Source organism: Phodopus roborovskii, unplaced genomic scaffold, assembly GCF_943737965.1.
Source record: "Phodopus roborovskii unplaced genomic scaffold, PHOROB, whole genome shotgun sequence".
Classification (NCBI taxonomy): Eukaryota; Metazoa; Chordata; class Mammalia; order Rodentia; family Cricetidae; genus Phodopus; species Phodopus roborovskii.
In genome coordinates this window covers 37,231,183-37,257,896 of record NW_026126517.1, presented here as the reverse complement: position 1 = coordinate 37,257,896, position 26,714 = coordinate 37,231,183, and the positions used below count along the sequence as shown (strand labels likewise).

General features: G+C 45.9%; 2 protein-coding genes across 3 annotated transcripts in view; both read right to left on the bottom strand.

The window, feature by feature from the left end:
• Positions 1 to 4,160: 4,160 nt before the first annotated feature.
• Larp6 (La ribonucleoprotein 6, translational regulator) lies at positions 4,161 to 24,780 on the bottom strand. Of its 2 annotated transcripts, none has more exons than XM_051197670.1 (3): positions 24,116 to 24,780; positions 11,989 to 12,196; positions 4,161 to 5,714 (listed from the first exon to the last, which is right to left on the bottom strand). In XM_051197670.1, the coding sequence occupies exons 1-3, from the start codon at positions 24,313 to 24,315 to the stop codon at positions 4,647 to 4,649; spliced, it is 1,476 nt and encodes a 491-aa protein (XP_051053627.1). In that variant the 5' UTR covers positions 24,316 to 24,780; the 3' UTR covers positions 4,161 to 4,646. The 2 variants fall into 2 exon arrangements, with proteins under 2 accessions (XP_051053627.1, XP_051053626.1); XM_051197669.1 differs by having other exon boundaries at positions 11,989 to 12,199; positions 24,116 to 24,776.
• The window catches only part of LOC127231843 (leukotriene A-4 hydrolase-like), an 820,404-nt gene continuing 803,724 nt past the window's right edge, over positions 10,035 to 26,714 (bottom strand). Inside the window, 1 exon segment of the mRNA XM_051197668.1 lies at positions 10,035 to 10,045. The gene's annotated coding sequence lies outside the window, so the exon portion shown is untranslated.

Here is a 26,714-nt window from a genome sequence, read left to right as displayed (position 1 = left end):
TTTACGATTTATGGGAAAGAAGTAAAAATAATGGATGAACAATTCATCTCCTAAGAGGATTTGCTGGCACACTTCATTCTCGTGTGGTGGAAGCCAAGCGGAACTGTTTTCAAGCTAGCCACACCCTGGCGGCAGGGGTTGGGGGGAAGTGCATCAGCAAATGGGACACAGACAGGGATATGTTTTGGGACACAAAGCCCATGTGCCAGCTCAGGACGACATCACCCTGGGTTCTGACAGGATGTGGATCCACCAAGTGATGTTCAGAGTCTTCCCTACAAGACAGCAGCATTGCAGGGCCTTGGTGGCAGTGGTGGTGGCAGTAGTGGCAGCAGGCAGCTTGGTCTTTTTCTAAAAGAACAAAGCAAAATGTCTTCCAAAACATGTACATAAAAAAAAAAATAGGCAGCTTAAAAATATAGAGAAGTTAAGCAGTCAGAAGTGTATTTTAGTAAGACGAATTTGGTGATAGGATGTAAGAGAAGCAAAGAATTCTAGAGACAGAGAGCTGGGAAGATAGCCCAGTCATAAAAGTGCTTGCCTGGCAGTTATGAGGACCTGAGTTCAATCCTCAGAATTTATATGAAAATACAATAAAAATCCAGGCATGGTGGTGCATGCTCGTAATACCAACATTGGGGAGATAGAGGCAGATTGATCCCTGGGGTTTCATTGTCCAGCCAGCCTCACTCACTTGATGAGTGCCAGGCCCGAGAAACAGCATGAAGTTGTCTCTAGATCACACACACACACACACACACACACACACACACACACACACACACACACGAACAGGCGCACACATGTTCATACAAATCAATAAAAAGAGATCTGGGACATGTAGACATTAGAAATCTGAGGACAACGAATACGTTCTGAGTTGAGATGGTAAAAAAGACCCCCTTGGCGATCCATGGATGGAGCTGGCATCTTGTCTGAATTCAGGAGCTGAGTGAGAGGGCACACTGAGGGCTGCCTCGAATCCTGTGAGCACTGACCTTGCGTTGGTGTTCTGTTCTGACTCATTAGATTCAAGCAAGCCACAGGAGGCAGTCATCGATGTTCTCCACCTGAGGGAACTGGGACTCGGGAAAGCAAATTCATATGGATATGAACCCAGAACCAACTTTCTCCACATTGGCTGCATGGCCTTATTTTCAATGTCAATGACTGGAAAAAGGTGACATCATTTGTTGAGATGGGTGGTCAAGAGAAGGAGCAGGTAGTCATGTGAGTGAAGACAGGATGGGTCACAAGCTGCTTATTTGGACACGTGTAGAGTGCTGATGCTCTGCTAGCACCTTAAGGTGACATGTCCAGCAGACTTCATGTCCCAGCACAGAGAGGGAGCTGGTCTTCATTAAAAAGAATGAAACATCTGTAAAAATAGGATTGGCTGAATTTCCTGGCCAAGCTGTTCAAGAAAAGCCAGCTGTGCTAACAAACAAGAAGGCCATGACCCAGCTGAAGGTCTGGCCAGAGAGGTAGACAGCTCAGGTCCCTTGGGGTTCTGACACATTGTGACTCTGGTGACATCTACAGAAGAGACCAAGGAATGGATTCCTTGGGCTCCCTTCTCATCACAATGGGAGAGCTTCTCAATGTTGCCTGCCCACTACAGTTACCCAGAGAACCTCACTCTAGAGCCATAAAAGCCTAAGGATGGGCTCTGTAAGTGGTATCAACATGAACCAAGGACAAAACTCTTGGGAAAGGGGGCAGGCTGTCTTTGGAGGGGACTGGAGAGAGGGCATGCAATTAGACCTATAAAGCACTTGCACACACTCCAGTTATTTCAGGAGCGTCTATCGGCCTGTACTCCACTGGCTACATGGAGAAACATGAACTAAGTACAGGAATTACTTAATTGGGATCAGTTATTTACTGGAAAAGCCCATGCCTAGAATGCAGATCTGCTGACCCCCCACATTCAGGGCTCTAGAATAACATCCCATAGGACAGCTCCATATAGGGGAAGTCAAGTTCACCCGTACTCTCGAATAAGGACGAAGGTCTTAAAAGTAGCTGTGGTACACAGAAATTCATCCAAAAATAAAGTTAAGTGACTGCGTGGGCATATAAAGAAGTGGAACAGCATACAGGTGACCCTTCAGAGAAAAGCTAGAGATGGCCAGACAGCCTGACAGCCTGGAAGCAGAGGGGTGGTTACAAGGAAGGATCAGATAGTGATGATGAGTTAGTGGTGGGCATAGGGCTGGGGAATGAGACACAGGGACTGTCTGGAGGGGGCCGTGGTACGGTACCTACAGGGTCAGAAGGTCTCACAGTCTGGGCTCAGCACACAAGCCTGCAGCAGATAGTCCAGAAAATGGAGAATCTAGTTCCTGCTGGTATTGTCCACACTGACTCTGCCTCTTAAAGGGTATACCACTGATGCAGACTGTTTGTTTACACTGTGTGAAAATGTGTCACTGTGATTGGTTTAATAAAGAGCTGAATGGTCAATAGCTAGGCAGGAGAGAGAACAGGCAGGATTTCTGGGGAGAAGATAGAACTCTAGGAAGAAGAGAGGTAGATATTCACCAGGAGACTCTGAAGAAGTCAGACATACGGTACAGATTAGAGGTAACCAAGCCACAGGGAAGAATGTAGACGAAAAGAAACAGGTTAATTTGAGTTATAAGAACTAAGTAGGGACAAGCATAAGCTGAGCCAAACGAAGTTTTATAATTAATAATGCTTCCATGTCGTTATTTGTGGGCTGGTGGTCCTGACAAAAAAGTATAGCTACATACCACCTTCCCAACCAGGTAGTTACCTGCTAATTTGGATACACCTATATAATTTAAAACACACTGCTGGGGTTGGGAATGGAGCTCAGTCAACCAGAGTGCTTGCCTAGAATGTACCAAGTCCTGGCTTTGATCCCTAGGTAGTACATAAAGCTACATCTGGTGGTAGTGTGTGTAATCCCAGCATCCCAGATTCCTGGGATACAGGTCAGAAGTTCAAGGTCATGAATTCTTAGCTACATGGTGATTTGGAGGCCAGCCTGTCTTAAAACAAAAGCATCCCAAACTTGTCCTTTTCCATTTTCACAACTGTTCAAGGTAAGCATTATTTTCATACCTCTGCCATTCATGTGTACCTTTACCAGTATAAGCTCATGAAGATGCTGAGGACAAGGGAGTTGCTGCAGAGCTCACGGTAGCACATGTAACTATGTCATGTGGCTGTGGATGGCAAGCCTCAGAAATGTCAAAAACATTTAGTGGGGCCAGCAAATGTCTCAGAGAGTAAAAATGCTTGTGATGCAAGCCTGGTGATCTGAGTTTGATTCCTGGGACTCATGAGTGGAAAGAGACAACTGACTGCTTCAGCTCACACCTGTACAGCTTACGACCTCTACACACACACATACACATGCACACACACACACACACACACACACACACACACACGCTCTATGGCTTAACCTAAATGTGCAAACACTTATCACACACAATAATGATGATGATTATAATTTTATAAAAGCAAAATCATTTAATGCTAGCTTGGGGTGATGGTTGCATATGTAGCCTTCCTAAACTGAGGTTCAAGGATCGGGAGTTTGAGATCAGCCAATGCTATATGGCAAGAATGTCTTAGAAAATATCACCTCTACCATCAGGACCATCACCACCACTACCAGCAGCAACTTTAGATTCTGGGCCTAGAGAGATGGCTCGGGGTTCAGATCACTTGTTCTTCTAGAGGACCCAAGTTCAGTTCTCTGTTCTGCAGCTCCTACCTGTAAGCCCGACTCCAGTAGACCTGGTGCCCCATTCTGCATACACTCACTCAGGCACGTACGTGTAAATAAATATAAGAGTGAATCTGTAAAAACACACCTAGGATCCCCCCTCTGATAATTTCTCAATCAATCAGCCTGAGATGGTGCCTGGAAATGGGCATTTCTAGCAAGTTCTTGGGTGATGTTAACACAGATGGTCTGGGGTGCTGTGAGGGCACAAACAGAAACTAAAGCTGCCTGTTCTGTGTGACTCATTGTGACTACAGGCCTCCTAGGCTGTCAGAGGCCTTCAGGCGAGTCCAGGCCTGCCCTGGGAGTACATTGTAGGGTAGATGGAGAAAACACGTCCTTGTTGGGTTCCTTGTCTAAAGCGCATTGCCTGTGACCTCAGATACAGGACTCTCAGTGGGTGTTTTATTATTTATTCACTTGACAGGAGATAGACACTCAGTCCTATAAGACACCATGCTATTGGCTGAAGGATTTGCCATTGAGCAAAACTCCCTAGAGGTCTCAGGAGGAGCTCTTGCATGGCCTGCCAAGGACAGCTCAGTCATTGCAGGAAAAAGCCAGACCCAACAGACAAACTCACTGCTAGATCTTTCCAGAGAGCCTGTATCCCACTGCCTTCAGAGCCATCGCACTCACACATGCCAGGCATTGTCAAAACAGTGGTCATGCTGGGAGCAAGAGCTCCCAGCCAGAAGATGGCCTTAAAACCATGGCAAACAGGACAATTTGTATACCTTACAAACATATAAATTACAAGGTCTACATGGATACAAAAGCTTTCTAAGGGGACTGAATTCCATTCTCTGTCATGCTAGCTATTTGTGAGGACCTCGAAAACAAAGTTTGTTTTCAGTGGAGGCAGTATTAAAAATAGAAGCTATCATGTACAGATTCGGCTTCTCTCATGTCCACCATGGAAGCCCCTGGTGTTGTCCGGGCCTCTGGGCAGCCTCAGCACCCCTACAGGTAACCCATCTGCGGTCTGCATCTTCCGAGACAGCAGGGGACTTGCCCCTGGACTTTTCTCCTGTGTCCCCATCTCAGCTTGGCGTCGTCTGCGAACCCAGGGGCTGCCGGAGGGAGTGACACTGCTGTCCGAAGAATAATCCATGCACTTCCGGAAGATCTCAGGGCTGGTGCTGAAGTTCAGTCTACCTTCTTCAGCCAGTGGCGATTTTCTGGAGACGCCCTTGCGCTGGGCCAAGGGGCTGCTCCATGGGCTTGAGCATGGCGAAGCATTTGGGCTCAGAAAGATATTCTGGTGGCCAGAAGGGCTGAGCTTGTTGGTGGACATATGCCGCCGGCCAGCCATAGGAGAGGTGGGATTGCTCTCGGGGTCAGAGGAACTGTTGGCGGAAGACTCATCCCCCATGTACTGAAGCTCTTCCACTCTCTTGTTCAGGGACCTGCTTAGGTGGGTACTTGCTGTGGGCTCATCATCGTGGTTCCTGTCTTTGAGAGGTTTCTTTTTGGGTGGTTTCATCCCAATCAAGACGGCTTTCATGTTGTCCCTGCCCTGAGATTCAGTGACCATGAATTCATGGGCTTTAATGGCCGCATCTACCTCCTCGAACTCCACTATGGCACACTCCTGGGTCCCCACCTGGCTGTAGCGGCTGCTGATCCTCCGGATGTCAGGGGGCAGCTCTCTCCCAGGCTTGAGGATCCGCACCGATGAAATTACTCCAAAAGTCCCAAAGAGCTTGAGCAGATGTTCCATCACCTTCTCCTGCACCCTTCCGTTCTTCTGGGGCGTGGCCAGGGACCAGGGTTTAGGGGACAGGTGTAGATCATACACCAACAGCATCTTGCTGGGGAGATTCTCATTGGGGAACAGTGGCACAGGGGTGGTTCTCCTAACCTTCCGGTGGTCCTCATTCAACTCTAGGGTGACTGAATACTTCAAAGCATGTGCTGTGGTTCTCCAGTCCCGTGTGAGGTGTTTCACCTAAAGAACACAAAGAAGGTCTGAATGGTACCTCCTCTCCTTTCCTTACTTGTATATGCTGTACTCTCCCTCCCTTCCTTCCTCACCTTCTTAACACCAACGACTATATTCATACCTGGTGTGGGAGACATTCAAATACCAGTCAGAGAATGACTAACAAAAAATTTCTCTAACCACTTCTCCAATGGTTTCGTTCCTTTAAGAAGGTTCAATAAACTTTATTATAAAAACTGTAAAAAAAAAAAAAAAAAAAAAAAAAAAAAAAAAAACCACACGCACTCATGCTGAAATTAACCAGACCTAAAGTCTATGTTGTGGTTATATATTATTTATGATTTATTAAAGCTTGATGGAGGATTCAGAAAGCAAAGCCAGACACAAGCTATAGAGGCCAGGCAGTGGTGATACACACCTTTAATCCCAGCAGCCATACTAGCTAGCCAGGCAGTGGTGGCACACATCTTTTACCCCAAGATTTAGGAGACTAGCAGATGGATCTCTCTGAGTTCAAGGCCACCATGGCCTACACAAGAGTGAAGAGTAACAGCTCACACCTTTGATCCCAGCACTTGGGATCACAGGCCTTTAATCCCAGCACTAGGGAGGTAGAGACAGGGAGGTATGACAGGCTGGAGAAAATAATACAAGGAGGAGGAGATAAGAACTGAGAGATTTTGCTTCTGAGGATTCGTAGAGACAGGACTGCTCTTTCAGTGGGGTAGAAGTAAGATCTACTGGTTTGGCTGCTTTGCTTTACTGGTCTTCAGCTTGAAGCTCGAACCCCGATATCAGTCTCTGGGTTTTTAATTATCGTGTTACACTACGTATCTCAATGAACAGTTAGAATAGCTGTTCTGAAGCTTGTAGCTTCACACTGGGTTTTACACTTTCACTATCAAATGTGCTCTATGAAGTTATCCACCACCCAGACGGAAACAGCCACAAAAGAGTTAGAACTAGAATAATAACTAGCTTTAGATCCTCCCTCATAACTCACATCCTGCACCTGCATTCAGTCCTTCCTTATCCTGATAGCTTTTCTTGCTCGCTTTTTTACATGTTATACTGCATTCACACGCATGCTTGTTCACATATATGCATATGCTATTGGCTAGATTCTGCATACAAGAGAAGACATCTTTGTTTACCTTTCTGAGATTGTGTGACTTCACCAAATATTATACATTCTAGGTCCATCCATTTGCCTGCAAACACTGATTACATTTTTTCTTTAGAGCTGAGTAGTATTTCACTATCCATTCATTTGTTGGTGGGCAGCCTAGATCGATTCCAAGTCTTTGTTATAGTGACTAAAGCCAAAATAATAACAATAGCTCTTGTTTCTCTTCAGATTATAAACACATTTTGTCTTTTTTTAAATATATATATAATACTTGGGATTGAACCTAGGGCATCATGCATGGAGCTAAAGCTACAGCCCATCTTTCTTCAGCTTCAGATTGGGACAGCAGGGTTTGGAGCAGGGCTGTGCAGTGGAGTACTACATGATAGTAGAAATTCTCCCAAGTTCACAGGTCAGATTCTGTACACTCTAGAACAAGGCTGTAATATACATAGACCCAAGCCGCATCTCTATCCACTAGGAAGACTTGGAAAATTACTCAGCCTCTCAGTGGCCAAACTCCTCATCTGAGTGCAGGTGGATCTCTATGAGTTCAAGACCAGCCTGGTCTACAAGAGCTAGTTCCAGGACAGGCTCCAAAGCTACACAGGGAAACCCTGTCTCGAAAAACAAAAACAAACAAAAATAACAACAACAACAACAAAAATCTGTTAAATAGTGCTGTCACAAAGGTGAAATGGGAACTTGAGAGATGGCTCAGCTGGTAAAGTGCTTGTCACACAAGCATAAGGGCCTGAGTTTGACTCCCAGAACCATGTGGAAAAAGCCAGGCAAGGTGACATGTGCACTGGGGAATCACAGACAGGCTTGCCAGCCAGCCACCAGCCAGCCAGTTCCAGGTAGGGAGGGACCCTGTCTCAAAAAATAATGTGGTTGGCTTCTGAGGAATGACACTTAATATTAATCTCCAGCTACTACTACATATTATCTGCACTTATACATGCAAACACACACACACACACACACACACACACACACAGAGAGAGAGAGAGAGAGAAAGAGCGAGAAAGAGAAAGATTAAATAGTAAAAAAATAGAGACTTTTATTGTTTTTTGGTTTTTTTGAGATAGGGTTTCTCTGTATTGCTTTAGAGGTTGTCTTGGAACTTGCTCTGTAGACCATACTGGCCTCCAACTCAATGAGATCCACCTGCCTCTGCCTCCCGAATGCTGAGATTAAAGGCATGAGTCACTAATACCCAGCTGGAGACACATTTGTATACATAATTTAAAATAGTAGTTCACTCTCCAAGAATATCCATTAGCAATGTGTTATCACTGTTTCTCTTTCTCTCTCTCTCTCTCTCTCTCTCTCTCTCTCTCTCTCTCTCTCACACACACACACACACACACACACACACACACACACACACACACACACACGAGCTTCGGGTAGTCCTGGGACTGAATGTAGAATGTCAGGCAAGCAGTCTTCCATGAGCTATAGCGCCAGCCCAGAAATCATCATTATCTTCTCCTTCTCTTCCTCCTCCTTCTCCTTCTTCGAGACAGAGTTTCACTATACAGTCCAGGATGGACTCAAACCCCTTCAATCTAGGCATCCAAAATATTGGGACTGTAGGCAGTCACCACTGAAAGTGCTGATACTTTGAAAGGATTTGGGAGGGTCTGACAGTCTCTGAAGCTGTGACTGACAGTTGATAAAGAGAAATCTCCAAAAATCTTCACTGTTCCGCTGTAATCTCCCCCAAGAGTAACAGACACAGACACCTCATGGAATTACACTGACCTGGGCCTCTTGAAAAACGATGAAACAATTCCTCCTTTCCCTCCTATGATGGAAACTACACGTACTGAAGCTGCAGTATATGAAAAGCTATATTTATTTCATAAAATGGCAATTTTGCGGAGGCCCACTTCCAGTGAAGGGCCTGCCAGGGAGATGAGTCATCCCAGAGAAGTGGTGAATGTGGGTGGGGTAGGTAACCTGAGCCTGGATAGGGAAATCACCCAGAATCCTCTGAGGCCAGGGTTGGGAGCTGATCTGCAGAGGGACCAGGAATTCCCCATGCCCCTGGGACTCAAACAGAGAAGGTACAGAAAGCAAGAAAGGAGGGCTCACTTTTTGGCAGGGCAGGGAAACCTCCACAGAGCCCCAAGTCCTGACTGATACACTGCTGGAGCATGTGCATTGTCCACTCTGGCCTGTGGCCTCTCATTATTAGCATGAAGAACCCTAGTCACCTACAAAGAGTCCTTGGGCTGATCACTACGACACAGAGAAGCAGGCCTGGTCCTACAGTTGGGTTTCTAGTGAACATTCAGTCAATTGGGAATCCGGAAGGGGTTCAGATAGATGAAGGTCACTGTAAGGTTGTAGGAAAGCCAAGGCCTGGCATGATGGAGCCATCTGTGAAAACAGCTGGGAAGGGAGCATGCAGGAGAGGTGAAGAATTCTCCCCTAAGCTTGAAGTCAAGTCAGAGCAGGGAAGCATGTGCTGCCTTACCAGAAAGCATGACCACTAGGGAGGATCATGTCCTACCAGAGAGGAGAACTGTAGAGGACCGGGAACACACAGAGGCAAGAGCCAGGTCCCCTGGGAAACCTTGCTTACTCTATTGGCATCTCAGGCCCATGTCTGTGATGCTTTATGATGGTTTCCAATATCACATCAGAATGGAAACCAGGGGGCTGGAGAAATGGCTCAGTGGTAAAGCCTACATGATGGCTCCCAACAGTCTATAGCTCCAGTTGCAGAAGACCTGACACCTTCCTCTGGACCCTGAGGGTACTGCATACACATGGTACACACACACACACACACACACACACACACACACACACACACACACACACACACACCGATAAAATAAAGTAGTTTTATTTTAAGAAAGAAGTTTGGCCTTGGGCAGCCTCTAGAACTCTGTCAGATTGTCAGAACCTCTGTGTGATGGTTGCCCATCATTGCCAACCTGACTGGATTGAGAATCCCTATGGACGCAAGCCTCTGGATGTGCCGGTGAGGAGGCTTCCAGAAAGGATTACCTGTAGAGGCAAGATGAGCCCAAAACATGGGTAGTCCCATCAGAGGTCCAGCTGACTGAACAAAAAGGAGAGAACGAACTGAGAAGCAGTACTCACCCCACTCTGCTTCCTGGCTGTGGGTGCCATGTGACCAGTTGCCTCACTCCTGCTGCCATGCCTTCCTTGACATGAGGGGGGGCACCTTCAACACTGACCCAAAGCCTTATGCCACATTTGTCAGGTATTTTGTCACAGTGATGAGAAAAGGAACAAATGCATTGTAACCTCCTTGTGTTTGTTGCCTTCCTCTGATACGTTCCTTTGACTAGCAGGAAACCTTTCTAGAAGGGGGTATGAACTGGGGAGTGTGAACTGGGGGTGTGTGAATTGGGGGGTGTCCACCTTGCAGCTGGTTTTAAAGAGAGAACGCTCCTGAGTGGAAAGGAGAGAAAACTGGGGTGGCTCTTGAAGCCCTTGGGGAGCACAAAATGGGGGACATATAGAGGATCCCACTGGCTTTTTCATTTAGAGGTCCCCAACCCTGGAAGTATTTTTCATGGCAGAGCTTGTTGTCTGGACATGAAACATTCCTTCCCATCTGGACCTTGCAATTCCTGTTCATCCCCTAAGATCATATCCCAACACCACCACTCCAAGAGGACGTCTCAGTTCTCTAGACAGGGTTCATTGCTCTGATCAGGGAGTCCCCAGATATCTTTATGTCTTCCATCAGTTTGTCTGTGGTTACCCTGTAGCATTTTGTGGATCTCTTGTTTTCCATTGAACAGTAAGTCTCTCAAGGAAAGACAGAATGCCATATTCATTTTTTACCTCTTGCACTTAACACAACACTCATCATATACAAAAATAGTATGTCTGGTGAATGAATTTAAAAAAAAAGCCTCAAGAAGAAGGCTGAGTATACCAGGGAGCCAGACAGAGAGGCTCCAAGATATGGAGCTTTTCATCCAGTGCTCTCTGATAAAGCGCACAGACAGCTTGGCCAGGACCCACTCCTGTGGGCCCACTCCTTACATAAGTTGTTATGCAACAAGCTGCATGGTGCTTTCCCATTCTAGTAAATACACCCCCCCAAGGGAGATACACAGTTATTATTCCAACTGGTTAGTCAGTCCTCTGAAAGCAGGGAGTTTAGGGTCCAAGTTCTGCATCTGTCCACAGCAGGAATGAGCAGTCTCCTGCGTGACTGCCAGTGCCTCCTCAGCATCTATCACTCTGGTACACGGAGTTCCCTTTGGTATCACACAGAGTGGAGCATGCTGAAGTCACAGAGGAGGATTTTCTCACTGTGTTCTGTGTGTTCTCTCCCATCACATACTGACTCAGCTTATCAAGTGGAAAGCTTGAGTGGGAGTCATGCAATTCTAGACTGACTGGCATCTCTCAAGGTCTCCAGGACCCCCTGTTCTGGCATAGCATCCTCTGGGCATCCATGTGACTGGCTAGAAGACCCAAGCATTACTGAGGACAAGTCACAGCATTTCTTACTAACCACCAGCTGAGATCTGTCCTAGTACTCAGAACCCAGAAGCCTTTACATAGCATGCAAGTATATTCTCAAGAATGCTCTCATAACCCTCGTGGTGTTTGTGTGTGTGTGTGTGTGTGTGTGTGTGTGTGTGTGTGTGTGTGAGAGAGAGAGAGAGAGAGAGAGAGAGAGAGAGAGAGAGAGAGAGAGAGAGAGAATGTGTGTATACAGGAACCACATGTCAATCCTGGTGTCATTCCTCTCAGGTCCATCCGTGTTGCTATTTATTTATTTATATTCAAGACAGAGCCTCTCATTGCCATAGAGTTCATGCAGTAGGCTAAGTTGGCTTTTCCCTTAGTCCCCCAGATCTTTTGTTACCTCCCCAGCTCTAGAATTACAGGCACAGAACCAAGCTTGGCTTTTTCATGTGCATTCTGGGGATCAAATTCAGGTCCCCATGCCACTAAATTCCTTCTCTTGGTAACTTCTCTCTTTTTCAGGCATCATATTTAATTAAAAATTTGCTGGGCAGGCGGGCCTATGGCAGGGTGTGGGTGGTGGGGTGCAAAACAAAACAAAACAACAAAATATTTAATGCCACATGGCCCACACCCCAGAAACGTTACGCGCAGCCTCTGGGAAGCCGGCCTCACCTTTTTGAAGGAGGTGAGCAGCTTGACGCTCACGTAGCCCAGCTTATTTCTGCGCACGTGCTTGAGCAGGAAGGCATCCTTCTCCAGGTTCTCGTCTGAAAAGTAGAACTCGATCTGATCCACCAGCTTCCTGATGAGCTCCTCATCCGGGGGCTTCCACTCCGGCTCCAGTTCCTCGCGCTCATTCTCCCCGCCACTTGTCGTGGCGCTGCTGAGGTCAGAGGAAGATGGCCAGTTAGTTACGGGTTGAACTGTCACCCTACAAATTCACAGACTGAAACCTCAGGCCCCAGAACTCGGCCTTCTCTGGAGTCAGTCACTGTGGATGTTAATGAAAGGGTGAGCCCGCTGTAGAGTAGGATGGCCTCCAATCCCATGCAAATCAGGTCCCCAAGAGAGCCAGGAACTTGGGCACAGACAAGAACCGGGGAAACAGCTACTCACGTGGAGATTAGGGTGGCACAGTGCAAACCAAGCCAGCGGTGGGGGGAGAAGCCGGTCAGCTCCTGTCCCAGAACCACCTGCTCCACTCATCTTTCTACTCCCATTTCTAAATGTACATATTCTCCAGGCATCCGTTCTTGAGTGTACATTTGATCTAATTTGAACGGAACCCCTCATTTATGACTTCCCTGTTGGTTATATACTATCTAGCATGTACCTGGTTGTCATAGTAACCCTTGGAAATTAGACGTCATACATATCTGAATTGGTTTCCTTAGAGGTGGTTGGCCATAACATATTCCGAAGGCTCTGTTCGCAATCACCAGAGAATTCAAACTTTTGTTTTAACAAGTACAAAGGATCTTGAAAATAATAACACAGGGCTGAGGCTCAATTGGTCAAGTGTTTGACAAATGAATATGAGGACCCAAGTTCAGATACCCACCCAGCACACAGGTTAAAAAGCCAGCGGATGGTAGTGCCTGACCATAATCCCAATATTAGGGAAGCAGGGACAGAAAGGTCCCTGGGACATTGGCCCACAAGGCTAGGCAAATTGGTGGGCCCCAGGTTCAAAAACAGCCTCAAAAAAAAAAAAAAATACAGCACAACTGAGGAAGACACCACTGTCAACCTCTGACCTCCACACATGTGCACATGCACATGTATACATACAAACACACCCGCACAAAAATAAACTAGAATCTGTGTCACTCAGATGCCAGCAAAATGCACTCGTTCCCAAATGACAAGCATGGATTTTGTCTTCCCTCCCAACGATTCCCACCTCCAGGTATGATTTTTAGAAGACAGCACAGTGGGCCTGCCCTGGAACCCTGGGCTTTCCAAGACCCTGCTGTGCCAGAGATATTCCTAAAAAGACAAAAACTTGATCTGTTATCTGGTGGTGGTGGTGGGGAATCTCTTCCTTCACGGCAATGTGGTCATAGCCACTAGGGAGTACCGTTCAAATAAGACCCAATGAGCGCTCAAGGGTAGATGCTTAGAGGATGTGAACATTTAGAAATAGGAGGAGAAAAAAGAGGCAGAACTGGCAGCTAAGTGGGGGGACAAATCAGGAAGAGCAAGTCACCTCTGCCCAGAGGGGAGAGGGTATGGGGAGGTGGGTGATGGTGTTGAATCCTGTGGTGAGGTTCAAGAGGACCAGCGGGAGCATGGGAGCCCAGGCAGACATGCTCTGGAGGGATGTCTCTGGAGGGGTATTGCATAGGGGAGGCCTGACTACGCCCCATCTTGCCAGGCCCAGGTGAGATGGGAGAGGAATGCTGTGCAGGGAAGAAGCAGACACAGCTGGCCCTGGGAAGCCCAGGGCTCCAGCCTCTGCTGGCTACCTTCTTTCTGCCTTGTTCTGTTTACGAGTTTACCTTTGATCAGGGATCAGCTGCTCCATTTTGGAAGTAGAACTTATTGATTGGTCTGCCCCCTTTATGTATAGGTCATTTGTTGTAAGTTCTATCGTTTGTCAATGCACAGAGTCCAGCCAAAACTCTCCACTGGCCACCATCACATACTCCATCCTATTCCCTACTAACTGACATTATTATTGGCTGGGCTCAGAATCCCTAAGTGTTTGTAGTTGTCTTCACTGGTATAGTGTCTGAAGGTACCCCATTATAAAATAACAATTTAGGGTCACTTAAATCCCATGGCATCTTCTTCCAATATTAAAGTTTTTATTTTATTATTGGTTCTTTACTAACCTTCTGTCTGTGTGCAGACAGATTTTCATGCAGTTCAGGCTGGCCTCAAACTCACTATGTAGCCAAGCATGAGCTTGCGTTCTTGATCCACTTGCCCCTGCCTCCCATGTGCTAGAAAAACAAGTGTTGCACCACCATGCCCAGTTTACACAGTGCTGGAGATCAAGCCAAAGGCTTCAGGCATGTTCAGTAAGTATGCAGGCAGTGGAGCCATTTCCTGGATCTGTTTGCTTTTTGAGAATACATTTGAGATGGTTTCTCACTTGATTGGTGCTATCTCCATCACTGCTCAATTATATAGATATGTGCTGCTTCATCCCTCCTTTCATGGTCTCTCCTTCTACTTCCAACCCCCCAAATTCAATTGGAAGAACTACTTCATTTTCCATAGTTTATTACCCCACTCTATGCTGCAAAATAATATTCCAAGTGCTGTCTAGAGATAGATATGAAAGTTGAAAGTTAATCTGTTTTATTATTGTGTCTGTGTAAACACATACCCTGTAGGGCAGTTATTTGCTAAGATAACATTTAAGTGCTGGATGGGGATCAAATCCAGGGTCTTGAGCATTCTAGGCAGGCTGTTTACCACAGAGCTACACACTCATCTCTTGAGACAGTTTTGCCTTTTTGTTTTTGTTTTCCAGGCAGGTCATACAATGATGGTCAGGCTAGCCTTGCTGTCACTGTGTTGTTCAGACTAGCCTTGGCTTCTCCAGATGTTGGTACCTCCAGCTTCCATGTGGTGGAATTACAGATACATACTGCCATGCCCAGTTAATATTGTATTTATTTTCTGAACCTGTCCAAATAGTTTGTGACCACCTGAACTGATCTGTTTCTTGTGTAACATCTGTTTTTGCCTTAGTGAAGGACAGTTGTTGATCCTCAGACTGTATCTTCTTGCAAGAGCCCGTGTGTGTGTGTGTGTGTGTGTGTGTGTGTGTGTGTGTGTTCACATGCATATGGGTACATGTGTATGTGCTGGGTTTAAGGTGGGCCACCATGCCTGGGGATGCAAATTCTGTTCCTCATGCTTATATAGGAAGTGCATTGCTGACTGAGCTATCTCCCCAGCCCTAGACTGTTCCCTTTTAAGAGCATACTGTTCTTGTTTTCTGGATACAGTAGCTTATATTCCCTCTCAGAGTACTGACTTTTAAAACACTAACACCTCCTGTTCTTCTAATTACTTTTCATGCTATTGCTTTGTTTGAAGTGACTAATAAACAATTCACTTTTTTGTTTAAGATTTCAATAAGCTTATTTTAAAATAGTTTTAGACTTACAGGAAAGTTATTAAAATAGCACAGTGAGTTCTATATGTCTCACACCAGGCTTATTTATTATTAATGTCTCCTAATGCTGTAGTATACTTCTTAACGAGGACAATTATGCAGTGTCATTCGCTGAAGTACATAGTTTAGATGTCTATCATTTTCCCTGAAAGGATCCCACCCAAGAATCCTCATGAAGTGCTGTATTACATATCTCCTGAGGCTTCTCTTGGCTTTGACTTTCTCCAGATGTCCTTATCTTTGATGACCTCAACAGTGTTGAAATGTCCTAGTTAAGTATGTTGTGGAATGTCTTGCCATTGAGGTTTCTCTGATGCCTCCACCATGATTATTTCAAGGCATGGGATCTGGGGAGGAAGATTGCAGAGGTCAACTTCCATCCTTCATACATCATATCAGGACATAGCAACATGGCTTTGTAACTGAGCTGGTCAGGTTTCTCCACCTAAAACCATTCCTTTCCCTTGGAAGGAGTCAGGATCTCCTGTGTACTCTTCAGGAGGGAAGCTAAGCTTCATACTATTCAGTTGGAAGGGGGAGGACCTGGTACCTTTCTTAGTGGATTAAATGGCTCCCCCGCAGATCTGTACCCTTGTTAGTTTGCTTCGTAGTTGGCTCTAAACACTGGAAGGGGGCAGGTTTCCATTTAGAGAATTACCCAGTTGAGCTTTCCTCCCAAAGCAGAGGCTTTTCCCTGCAGCAACCAGATCCCTAGAACTCAGCTTACATGCAGCTCCTTCAGAAACACCTTCACTTCCTTTCTCCTGCTGGGCAGTACCTGTCGTGTTGCCTGACTCTCTTTGCTCATAGACAGAGACTGGAAAACAGGTGTAAAGGGAAAATATAAATTAAAATTACCCTTCAGATATTGCTTCTCTTTTTATTCTTGTATTTTCATACATTTCCCAAGCAGAGCCTTTCTCTGTTCTATCTCCCACCTCCTCCCACCTCCTGCGCTGTATTTTGGGCTCCAGCCTCCTCCTCACAACGCCACATTATATACTGTAAAGAAGGTGCTAGAATATGCAGCTGTTCTACTTTAATAATATTACTACTGATTGAAACACAGTTCCCATTGCCCACCAAACAAAACCTGCAGTGTTTAGCTCCATATTCAAATGCACTTAGAATCTAGCTGTCTCCATCATGCAAACTCATCTCCATTTACTTCCTGCAATGCTCTTTGTTTCATGCAAATAGAAAGCTTCCTCATTTCATACCCTTGAACACACAACTCCTGACTCTTTGAATGGCTTGTCCCACTCTTAGCCACACATCTCCAAAGTGACCTTCTAGGAAGGAAATCAACACTAATGCTTGTCTATATTTGTATCGTCGCTCTCCATGTGCATATCTTATTAGCACTCTGAACCCTAAGTTGAAAGTAGAAGTTATATTGGCTTCTCTTATTCTAGTACCATTTAAGAGGCTTGCACATAGTAGAAAGTTTTAAAGGTATTTGCCATATAAAACAAATAGGTTTTGTTATAGTAATTCATATCTACAGAGGCCCTTGTTGTTATTTGTTTTTGTTTTGTTTTGAGACAGGATCACCATATAGCCTTGGCTGGCCTAGAACTCCATTTATAGATCAGTTTGGCTTTTAATTCATAGAGATCTACCCGTCTCTGCCTCCTGAGTGCTGAAATAAAAGGCATGCACTACAATACCTGGTTCTCAGAGACTGTTCTAGAAAGGAAGTGTAGTTACTGGTAAATATATATTAATTCCTCTTGAAGAAGACTTGAAGGTGTGGATGAAGCTCAGTCAGTAGGGTATTTACCAAGCATAGAGCAAGTCCCGGGTTTGATCCCAGCACCTCATAAACAAGCTATGGAGATGCATGCCTGGAGCTCAAGCTCATAAAAGGTGAAAGCAGGAGGCTCAGGAGCTTAGTTATCCTCAGCTACCTACAAACCTCAGGCCAGCCTGGACTGTGCCCATCTTAAAAATAAATAAATAAAAGGCTTAGAGTTTTATACTTAAACATTACCTTCACATAAGACATTATAAACCGAGAAAGGTCTTTCGCTATAGCTGTAATTTGGTTTGAAATCAACAAGGAGGGTAGAAATTGGATCAAAACAGATGATTGGTTTCTGGGGAGCAGTCCTGTAATATTGATCACTTTTATAAGGAATTTGAGGGAAAAATGAGTAAAACCTTCAAAGCTGTTTTTCTCATAAAATCTCAAACTAATGTGGGTGTGTTGACTCAGTGGTTAATCAAAAGACGTTCTGAGAAAGGAAAACACCCAGATGCACACAGAGCCATGAGGCTGTTATGAGGACTTCCAGCCCAGGGGAGAGTTTGTGCATTCATAGTGTAAATGATCTACTGGAGTGTTTGGGCCACAAAGACAAGGGAATCTATGAACAACAACATGGAGGGCAGTGAACACAAAGAAGAAACACCATGTAAAAAAGCACTCATTCATTTCAAAACCGTCTGTGTGGTGATGTTTTTTGATTCACTTCTACAATAAGAGAATGAATCAGAGTTAGTTCAAAAGAGGGTGGCCAGTGTGATTAAACGGGTACAGACATCAAAGGATTCTGGGCTAAGGAAGGAGCTCAGTGGTAGAGCTTGCCTAGCTTGCACAAGGCCCTGGGTTCACTCTCCAGCACTGCAAAAAGACAAAAACAAATGATAATGGTTGGGGTTGAGGAGATAGCTCAGTGGTTAAGAGCACTTGGGGCTACTACAGGAGTCTGAAGTTTGGTTCCCAGCACCCACATTGGGCAGCTCACAGCTGACTGCTAACTCCCATTCCCGAGAACCCAGTATCCTCTTCTGGCCTCAGATGGCACCTGCACACATGCCAGTCACTGATACACACATTAAAAAATAAATACATCTTTTTCTGCCCTTCCTTTCTCCTTCCTTCCTCCCTCCATTCCTTTAAGATAATGGCTCTTCACTGAGATTTTCTGAAAACATTTGGATATTCTCTCAACTTTGGAAGCATCATGTTTTGGGCACCACCGGTGAAGGTGGTGTGTGCTGCATGATGGGCCCACCAGTTCTCATGTCACTGGGAATCAAAATTCTCAGTGTGAAAAAAGAAAGCAACAGCAAGTTCTTGTAATGCTAAAATTGAATTATTGTACAGATTTATTTTTAAAAACAGTCCTGTGCCTGGAAGGACCCTGAAAGTGATGATGCCCTGGTAGAAACAAGCACTTTTTATTTTAGGTCTTGGTTTCTAAATGCCTTCTCAGTAGTGTTTCAAAAAGCCACAGATTCCTGTGGGAGTGCCTAATTCCTGTGACTGGAGAAGGAAAAGTAAAAATTAAGCCTGGAATATGGAGTTCCCGAAAGTGAGGTTCTGCTCAAAACCAAGAGGATGTATCCCAAAAGGGTACATGGATTGAAAGGGCACCTCCAGCTACCTGATAAACAGTTTAAGAATAAAAAATAATGACTGTAACTAATTGTAACGAAAGAAAACAGACAAGAGTCCATGAATGGAAACAGGAGGAAATCTCAAGTTTGAGGAAAGGCCTCACTTAAACCACCCAGTAAGACCGTCAACACTGACATGGAGATGAAGGTGAGATAATTATTTCATCTGGCCTCATCAGAAGGAACCCTTGGTCAATCCAGATGATAAGGTAAAGCTCTTTTCCAAAGGAGAGGGGTTGGGAAGGTGGCTCAGTGGTCAAGTGCTCTTCCAGAGGACTCAAGTTCAGTTCTCAGCACCCACTTGGCAGCTCACAAATGACCTGTCAAATCCATGAATCTGATGCCCTCTACTGGCCTCCATAGGCACTTCATTTAGGTGACACAGACATATGCAAGCAAAACATAAAATAATGAAACAAAAGTTTAAACAATACACAAACATCTCCCATCAAAGAAAAAAGTCTATGATTTGATGGCTATGCTGAACTTCATCCATATTTAAGGAAAGAATGGATATCAATTCTTCTCAAAGTTATCCCAAAGAGTTGTTTTACAAGTATTACTCCATTATTAAAGCCAGACAGAGGCACTACAAGAAAGGAGGTTATAATCCAATACTCCAGAAGAGCACAGATGGAAACAGATTTCAACAACATGTTAAAAGGATTGTTATCTGGCAGTCAGAGGATGGACCTGTAGTCCCAGCTGCTTGGGAGGCCCGGGCAAGAGGATAGACCACTTACCCTAAAAGTTCATTAGCCTTAGAAACATGCTGAGAATATACCCATTAAAACTAAAACAATAAACAAAATCAGGAGGACTGGGTCTGGAGAGGTAGCCCCATAGTTCACCCATAACTTCTCTTACAGAGGATCAGTGCATGGCATGTATGGCAGCTTGCAACAATTGTAACTCCAGCTCCCAGGGGGATCTGATGCTCTCCTTTGGCAACTGGGGAACCTGCATGCCCATATATACACAATTAAAATAAATCTTAAACTTTTAATTTAAACCAAAGTATTACCCATCATAATCAAACAGGACTTATTCCTGGAGTGCAAGGATGGTTCAACATATACAGCTAAAAAACTGTGGTATATCACATCAATAAATGAAGGACAAGAGGACCACAAAGACAGATCAAATTTAGCACCACTACTGGTAATGTGATATCTCCTGAAGCGATGTAACAGGATCAAGGAACAGCCCATGACATACTCTTGCCAAAATGTCTAGTTCAAATTCAATCAAACCATTAGCCCCTGACTTCCGCTTCTGTAGGAGGTCTACGGCACAAAGAAATAAGTCAATGAAACTATGAAAACTAATCCAAAAATGAGGCCTTTTAAAAAATGCTGGCCTTATATTCTTAAAGTAGTAAAACACTAGGAAGAAAAGAGGCTAATAATGTTCCAGGTCAGGGCTTCTTAAACTTTTTCTCTAGAAACCCCCTTTTGCCCCAGAATGTTTATATGACCTCAGATATGCAAGTATATAAACTAAACATTTATTGGTGATAAATAATTAAGACATTTATTTTAAAATAATTCACTGGTAATAATTTTTAAATTTTATTTTATGCACATGGGTGTTTTTCCTGCATGTATGTCTATGCAAGACTTGCATGCAGTACCCATTGAGTCCAGAGGATCCCCTGGACCTGGAGTCACAGACGGTTATGAGATGCCATGTAGGTGCTGGGAATCAAACCCAAGTCCTCTGGAAAAGTAGCCAGCACTCTTTATTTATTTATTTTGGTTTCTTGAGACAGGGTTTCCCTGTGTAGCTTCGAACTCACAAAGATCCACCGAGCAGCTGGCAGTCTTAACCACTATGCATTTTTCCAACTCCCTAATCTTACCATTTGTTAAAGACAAAACAAATTGGCATGGTGCAGAGATGGACATGCTAGCTGTTACATAAGGAGTGCAGCCTTGGCTTATATTTGGCACTGCAGGATGAAGGGCATCGACCACATTTTTTTAAATTTTTTTAGAGATGGTTATTATTTTTATTAATATTTTTCATTGCCAAAGCTAACAACACTGCTTTGCATACATATATAATGCAAAGTGATGGAAAAATGTCTAGAGCCATTTCAGAATTGACTGGAATTTCTGTGTGAACGTGAAGCCAAACCTCATTTATAAATATTTCCAGGAAGCTCAAATCAGCAACCCAGATAAAAATTTTTAAAATCAGCCAATCAGTCAGGAGATCCAGAAATGGTTTACAGGTTAAGAGTGTTTGGTGCTCTTCCAGAGGACCTGAATAGGAGTCCCAGCATCCATTTCTGGCCAGCTCACAATCACCTACAGCTCCAGTGCCAGGGGACCAGAACCTTCTCCTGGTTTTTGTGAGAACTTACACTCATGTACATTGCCATACATACAATTAAAAACAAAATCTTAAAATTAGGCAATTAAAAATTGCCTAATTTGATATACACTAAGGAATGACTAACTAGGAAAATATAGGAAGTCTGTGTTTTCCAAAATTAAACCATCATGTATCTATGAGAGCAGAACACTCTGTACGCACAGCAAAAACACTGCAATCAATACCATTCCGTAGTCTCGAATCTGAGTTGAGGTGTTTGGGGCAGCATTTGCTGGCATTTTAGCAGTGTGGCAACAGGCTCACAGCAAAATGTGCACACTATGCTCAGAACCAAGGCTGTAGTGAAGACACAACACAGGCAAGCACTACCAGAAACATCTCACATCTGTTAAACAGCTTTTATTGTTGCCAAATTGTTCAGAACATTGCCACATCTGGGGAGTGATGCCCTCTTTTGATCTCCATGGGTACCTGTGCCCCACCCCCATGCCCACGGTCTGGCTCAACTGCTGTCTTTACAGGTTCATCATTTTCTTTTAGAAGCTGAACTCTCCACTAAAAGATTCCTCTGAAACAACACACTAGGCAAACTCTGAGCTGAGTGGCTGCTGGTTTGAGACAGCTGAAGGAGACAATTGTGGGACAGTGACCATGGAACTTGACTGTGAAGACCATCTGGGAGGTTACATTAGGGAGTTACTGCTCATTTTCCAAGCTGGCAATGACAGTGCTAACGGTCTCCTAGGGAACACCCCTGTTAAGAATTACAAGATGAAGTATTCCAGGTGTGACTCTGGGTACTGCGTACTTCCAAGTGTTTCGGAGAGACCGTGTACAGCACAGGCCTCTAACAAATGCAACAGAATGGAGCAACAACAGTAATGGTTTGTTTATTCCTTGTCCCCAGGACTAAGTAGTGTGGGTGTAGAAAGGGTTAAGACAAACCTGCCTCCAAGGGTCTTTCTGTCTCACAGAGGGGAACTTGTGGCTTTTCACACTATGAAGTGAGTGTACTCATCCCACACACATTTACTAGGTGCCTGGTCCTTTCTGCACCAGGAGCTTCAGGCACAAAGCTCAGAGACCTTTGAGGGAGGTGTGACTGTAAAAGTGTTAGACTTAAAATGCAGAGTACTAAAGCAACAAGGAGGAGAGGGGCATGGGGACTGTGGGGGAAGAGGCAGACGGTTGCAAGGCTGACAAGAAGTCCAATAGAGAACGGAGATATGGGTGGGCAGAAGTGTGCTGGCATAAATGCATACCCCACCCCCACCCCCAGGCCTGTCACATGCTCAGGGGGACAGTGCCCCAGGTGCATGAAGTAAGACAGAAGGTAGCCATGGGCTGAGGGGATGAGGTAGGTGGGTGTTGAATTTTAAGCAGATTTAGGAACTGGGGCTTCTTCCTTCAGGCACCGGGAGCTGAGAGCATTCACCTTGCTGGGCCCTAACAGGGGACAGCATTATCTGGCCCCTGGCTGAATCTCCTCATGTACCACTAGTCAAAGGGACTTTCAGGGACCAACTCTATGCCAGTAGGCAATATAAAGTGTTGCAGGCTGAATGTTTCATGATCCTCGAGCTATTGGTGCTGAGAGTGATGAAGGGTGGCCCTGGAGCTGTGAGGGACAAGGCCTCGGGGATCAGTTTTTCTTGGGACTCCACAGAGAATTTCTAGGACCAAGGAATAAGTGGGGCCTTAACCTTGGCTATTTAGGAGGCAGCAGCTTTTTGCTGTAGTCACAAGGTATTTTGCACGACCTCTGGGGCTATCTAGCTCCATGGCTGTCTTTATATGCTCATCATTTTTTATGCTGGGCACAGAGAGAGCTTTTTGTACAATGATGTACTCAATTATGTCACAGTTCCTGTCCTAAACTAAACTGCCAACTGCCTCTGCTGATCTGGCCTGAAACTCAGGGTTCCAGATCCTCTTAACCAAGGTCCCACGTCTTTGAACGTGGTGGGGGATTAAGGGGGTGGGGCAGATTCCTAGACGTGGCCCCAGAATTGGGCCTTCTCTCATCATTAGGGAGAGTTCTTCCACAAAGTCCTCACAGCTGAGAGTATCTCAGTATCTCAAAGGAGGGCGCTTACCAAAGGCCTCCTGGCATTCTTCAGTATTTGCTAATGTCATTGTCATGTCTCTTTTCTCATCGGCTCCATAGGGGATGTCTCTTTAACCACAATAAGAAAACCATGGTTGCAAAGGGCCTAAACATTAGCGATGGGTGTCTGGCTGAGGAGAAAGCTCAGGGCCCAGGGGCAAGGTCAGATGGGTACCATACCAACTGCAAGCCACTCATCAGTGTGCAAGTAGGGAGCCAGCCCCAGGCACAGAAGGCAGGCAAGCAGAAACAGGAACCCTCAGGCTGTGGGAGGTGATGGGCCTCAGCCATCTCAACTGAGGGCAAGGAAGCTCTCTCCACCAAGAAATCATCCTGGGTACCCCCATCAGCTTGTGTCAGCTGTGTCTGGCCTGTGCCCACCCAGAGGCCTAGTGAAACCACTGGACAGATGAGCAGAGCAGGTCATGATGGTGATGAAGGCACTTTAGAACCATTGCCACCAGGAGGAGGCCCAATCTCAGGGGGAACTCCAGACTGGGTCAAGTGGGGTGCGTTCACAGAAGGGGGCGGCGTCTTCTTAGAAGTAGGAATGGTGAGGATGGCCCATGCAGATATCTCTTTTTGGGTCCCAGAGCACCCTCCACCTCAAGTCTGGGTCCCTCAAATCCCCGCCCCCATCCCAAGAAGCCTTGTCAATCAGGAATCAAAACCTGCTGAGGGCTGGGGCACAGACTGACCCCCAAAGCCAGTTCTGACTCAGTCTGCGGGGTTGAGTCAAACCCTCTACCCTGATGAGTTGTTGCACACCGGAGCCCTGTGTACCCCCACCAGGCCCGCGCCACCTCGCCTACCTGTGCCCACGGCTCGGCTCCTCCTCGCTGGCACTGCCCCAGCCTGGACTGAGGTACCGGGCTGCGTCCCCCGCTGCCTGAGCTGGGGTCCCTTCATCGTCCTCCTCCAGATCCTCTACATCCTCGGCCTCCTGGATGGCGACACGGATCTGCACCGTGGTCTCTGGCCCGGGCAAAGTCTGATCGCCGAGCTCGGCCATGGCTGGCGGGGTCCCCGCGCAGCGCGCAGCGAGGCCGGGCCAGCCAGCCAGGCGGCCGCGATAGCAACGATCGCGCGTGGGTGGCGCGCGCGCAGCGGCGACTCGGCCCCAGGGAGGGACGGGGGTCGCGATCCGCCTCACGCCGCACCGCGGGCACCGCCCTGAGCGCCCGCGCAGGGATGACTCCCCAGCTCCACAGGCCTGTCCCAGGGTAAATCCCAGACCGAGTCCCTCCCAGTCCCTGTCTGATGGCGCTCCAGCCCCACAGCTCCCTCCTCCCTGCCTCGTTCACAGACACCGCTCAGCTGGTTTCTGGCTTTGGGCTGGACTAGTGGAGACAGGCACAAGTCAACAGATCCCAGGCTTGTAGGCTTGTCTCCCTGACAGACCTGCCAAGGTGAGAGAAAGCACTATCACTACCGTTAGTTTCTCTGGCACAGCCACCTTAATGCTAGGGTGTGTCCTAGGAGATCAAGAGCTGGGCTTCTCCGTGTCCTGTCCCCTTAACAGCACCAGACACACCTGGCAGCTGATCTAACAGCAAATTGTCAGGCCCCGGAGCAAACCGACTGAATCAGGGTCTGCAATTTAAGGAGCACTCAAAGATGCTAGAACATCCTAAGTTTCAAAACCACTGTACTGAGATAGTGTTGAGATAGCACTCAGATATTTATTAGGTGAAAAAAGGACTATTTAAATGTCAGTGTGCTCTAAAGTCCTGCTACACTTTAGCAGTCTTAAGATGAGTCTGACATGCAGCCTTAATGTCCAGAAACAAGGAACATGGTAACATTTGAGTTTGTATCCATGAAGTTCTCCATCTAAGTAAGGCCTTCAACATAACTGATCACATTAGCCACATCAGGGCACCAAAGGACAGACCCATTGTCCTACAAGTTTGTTTGCTTTGCTGTAGAACCTCAAGGCAGGAGACACTCAGGAAGCCTGGTATTTGGGAAGTCAGTCTCCCGGTAGAAGGACGCTAAGCATAGCACCCTGGTTTTCAGGCGACACCAGGAGACACCTTAGGGCCCAAAAAGGTAGTAGCTTCCATCTTAAAAGCTAGAAATGGAGCCCACTGCACACTGGACAATTGCTCTGTCTTTGAGCTATACCCCCAATCCCATGGTCTCTCTTTTGAAGTTTGACTAAATTTGTGTACCATTGTCAGATCTATTGTGTTTTATCTTATCTTACTGAGAAGGGGCCTCACTGTGTAGGTCTGGTTGGCCTGGAATTTGCTAAGTAATCCAGGCTAGCCTCAGACTGAACTCACAGAGATTTGCCTGCCTCTGCCTCTCAAGAGCAGAGACTAAAGACCTGTGCACCTCCCCACATACCCCTAACACCATTACCCTCATGTTAGATCTTTTTCAATAGAAGTCCCGTAGAAAGAGAAGAGAGCTCCCACCAGCCATGGAGCAGTATTCATCTTAGGGCCTTGTTTTAATAACAGGGTGGGAAATAGCTTTTTTTTTTCCCCCCATTAGTTCCTGAGGATGACACAGAATAGGCAAGTAAGGCACCATGATAGATGGAGGTTAGGTTGAGCCAAAACTCAGCCCTGCAAAGACCTTCCAAGTACATGAAAGTTCAATCAGTTAGAAATATTTTCCTAGTATCTGGCAGAAGAGTTGCAAACCAAGGACCAAGGAATAAGATGTAAATGCAGCAAAATTGGGGTGGCTAGATGTTAAAGAGAACTCACTCAGAGGTCTGAGGGTGTTTTTATGGACTTGATTTATCATTTGTCTAGGCATGTGTCAGATACCAGACCCTGGACCACACTCAGTTTTGCAAAATGACTGAGGCATAATGGATGAATGCTAGGGGATGGAGACAGTCTGGAAAAGCAGACTATAATAATAAGAATGCAGCAACTACAGTTAGTACCATAACAGATGGCCAGAAAGGGCATTTTCAAGGATGCCTTGAAATGTGGCTTTATTATCATTTGTGTGCTTGTATGCATGCTTATATAGACACAGGTACACAAGTCGCCTTGGGTGTTGTTCCTTGGGAACTGTCCATCTTGTATAATATTTGTTTGTTGTTTGTTAGTTTGTTTTGAGGCAGGATTTCTTTTTGGCCTAGGGCTTGCCAATAGAGCTAGGTTGGCTAAAAGCTCCAGGGATCCCATGTGTCTCTGCCTCTACAGTACTGGAATTATAAGCACAGGACTCTGAGGCTGGGCTTTCAGCATACTGGGGGACTGAATACAGGTCCTAATGCCTGAGCAGCAAGCATCTGCCCTGCTCCTGAAGCTTACTTTGAGGGCTCACTCATAAGCAGCAGTGAATTAAGGAAAAGCTCCCACCAGAGTATCACAAAGGCCTGGACTCAGACCCTAGTCATCGATTCTTAGTTCCTTCATCTCTCTGATGAAGTTTTCTTGCTTG

Bases quoted from the DNA above. Each gene is read 5' to 3' on its own strand.
- Larp6 (XM_051197669.1), bottom strand. From the start codon at position 24,315: ATGGCCGAGCTCGGCGATCAGACTTTGCCCGGGCCAGAGACCACGGTG. The intron at 12,200-24,115 runs GTAGGCGAGGTG...CTCTGACCTCAG, and splicing joins GAGCCGAGCCGTGGGCACAG to CAGCGCCACGACAAGTGGCG. The intron at 5,715-11,988 runs GTGAGGCCGGCT...TGTGTTCTTTAG, and splicing joins TGCTCACCTCCTTCAAAAAG to GTGAAACACCTCACACGGGA.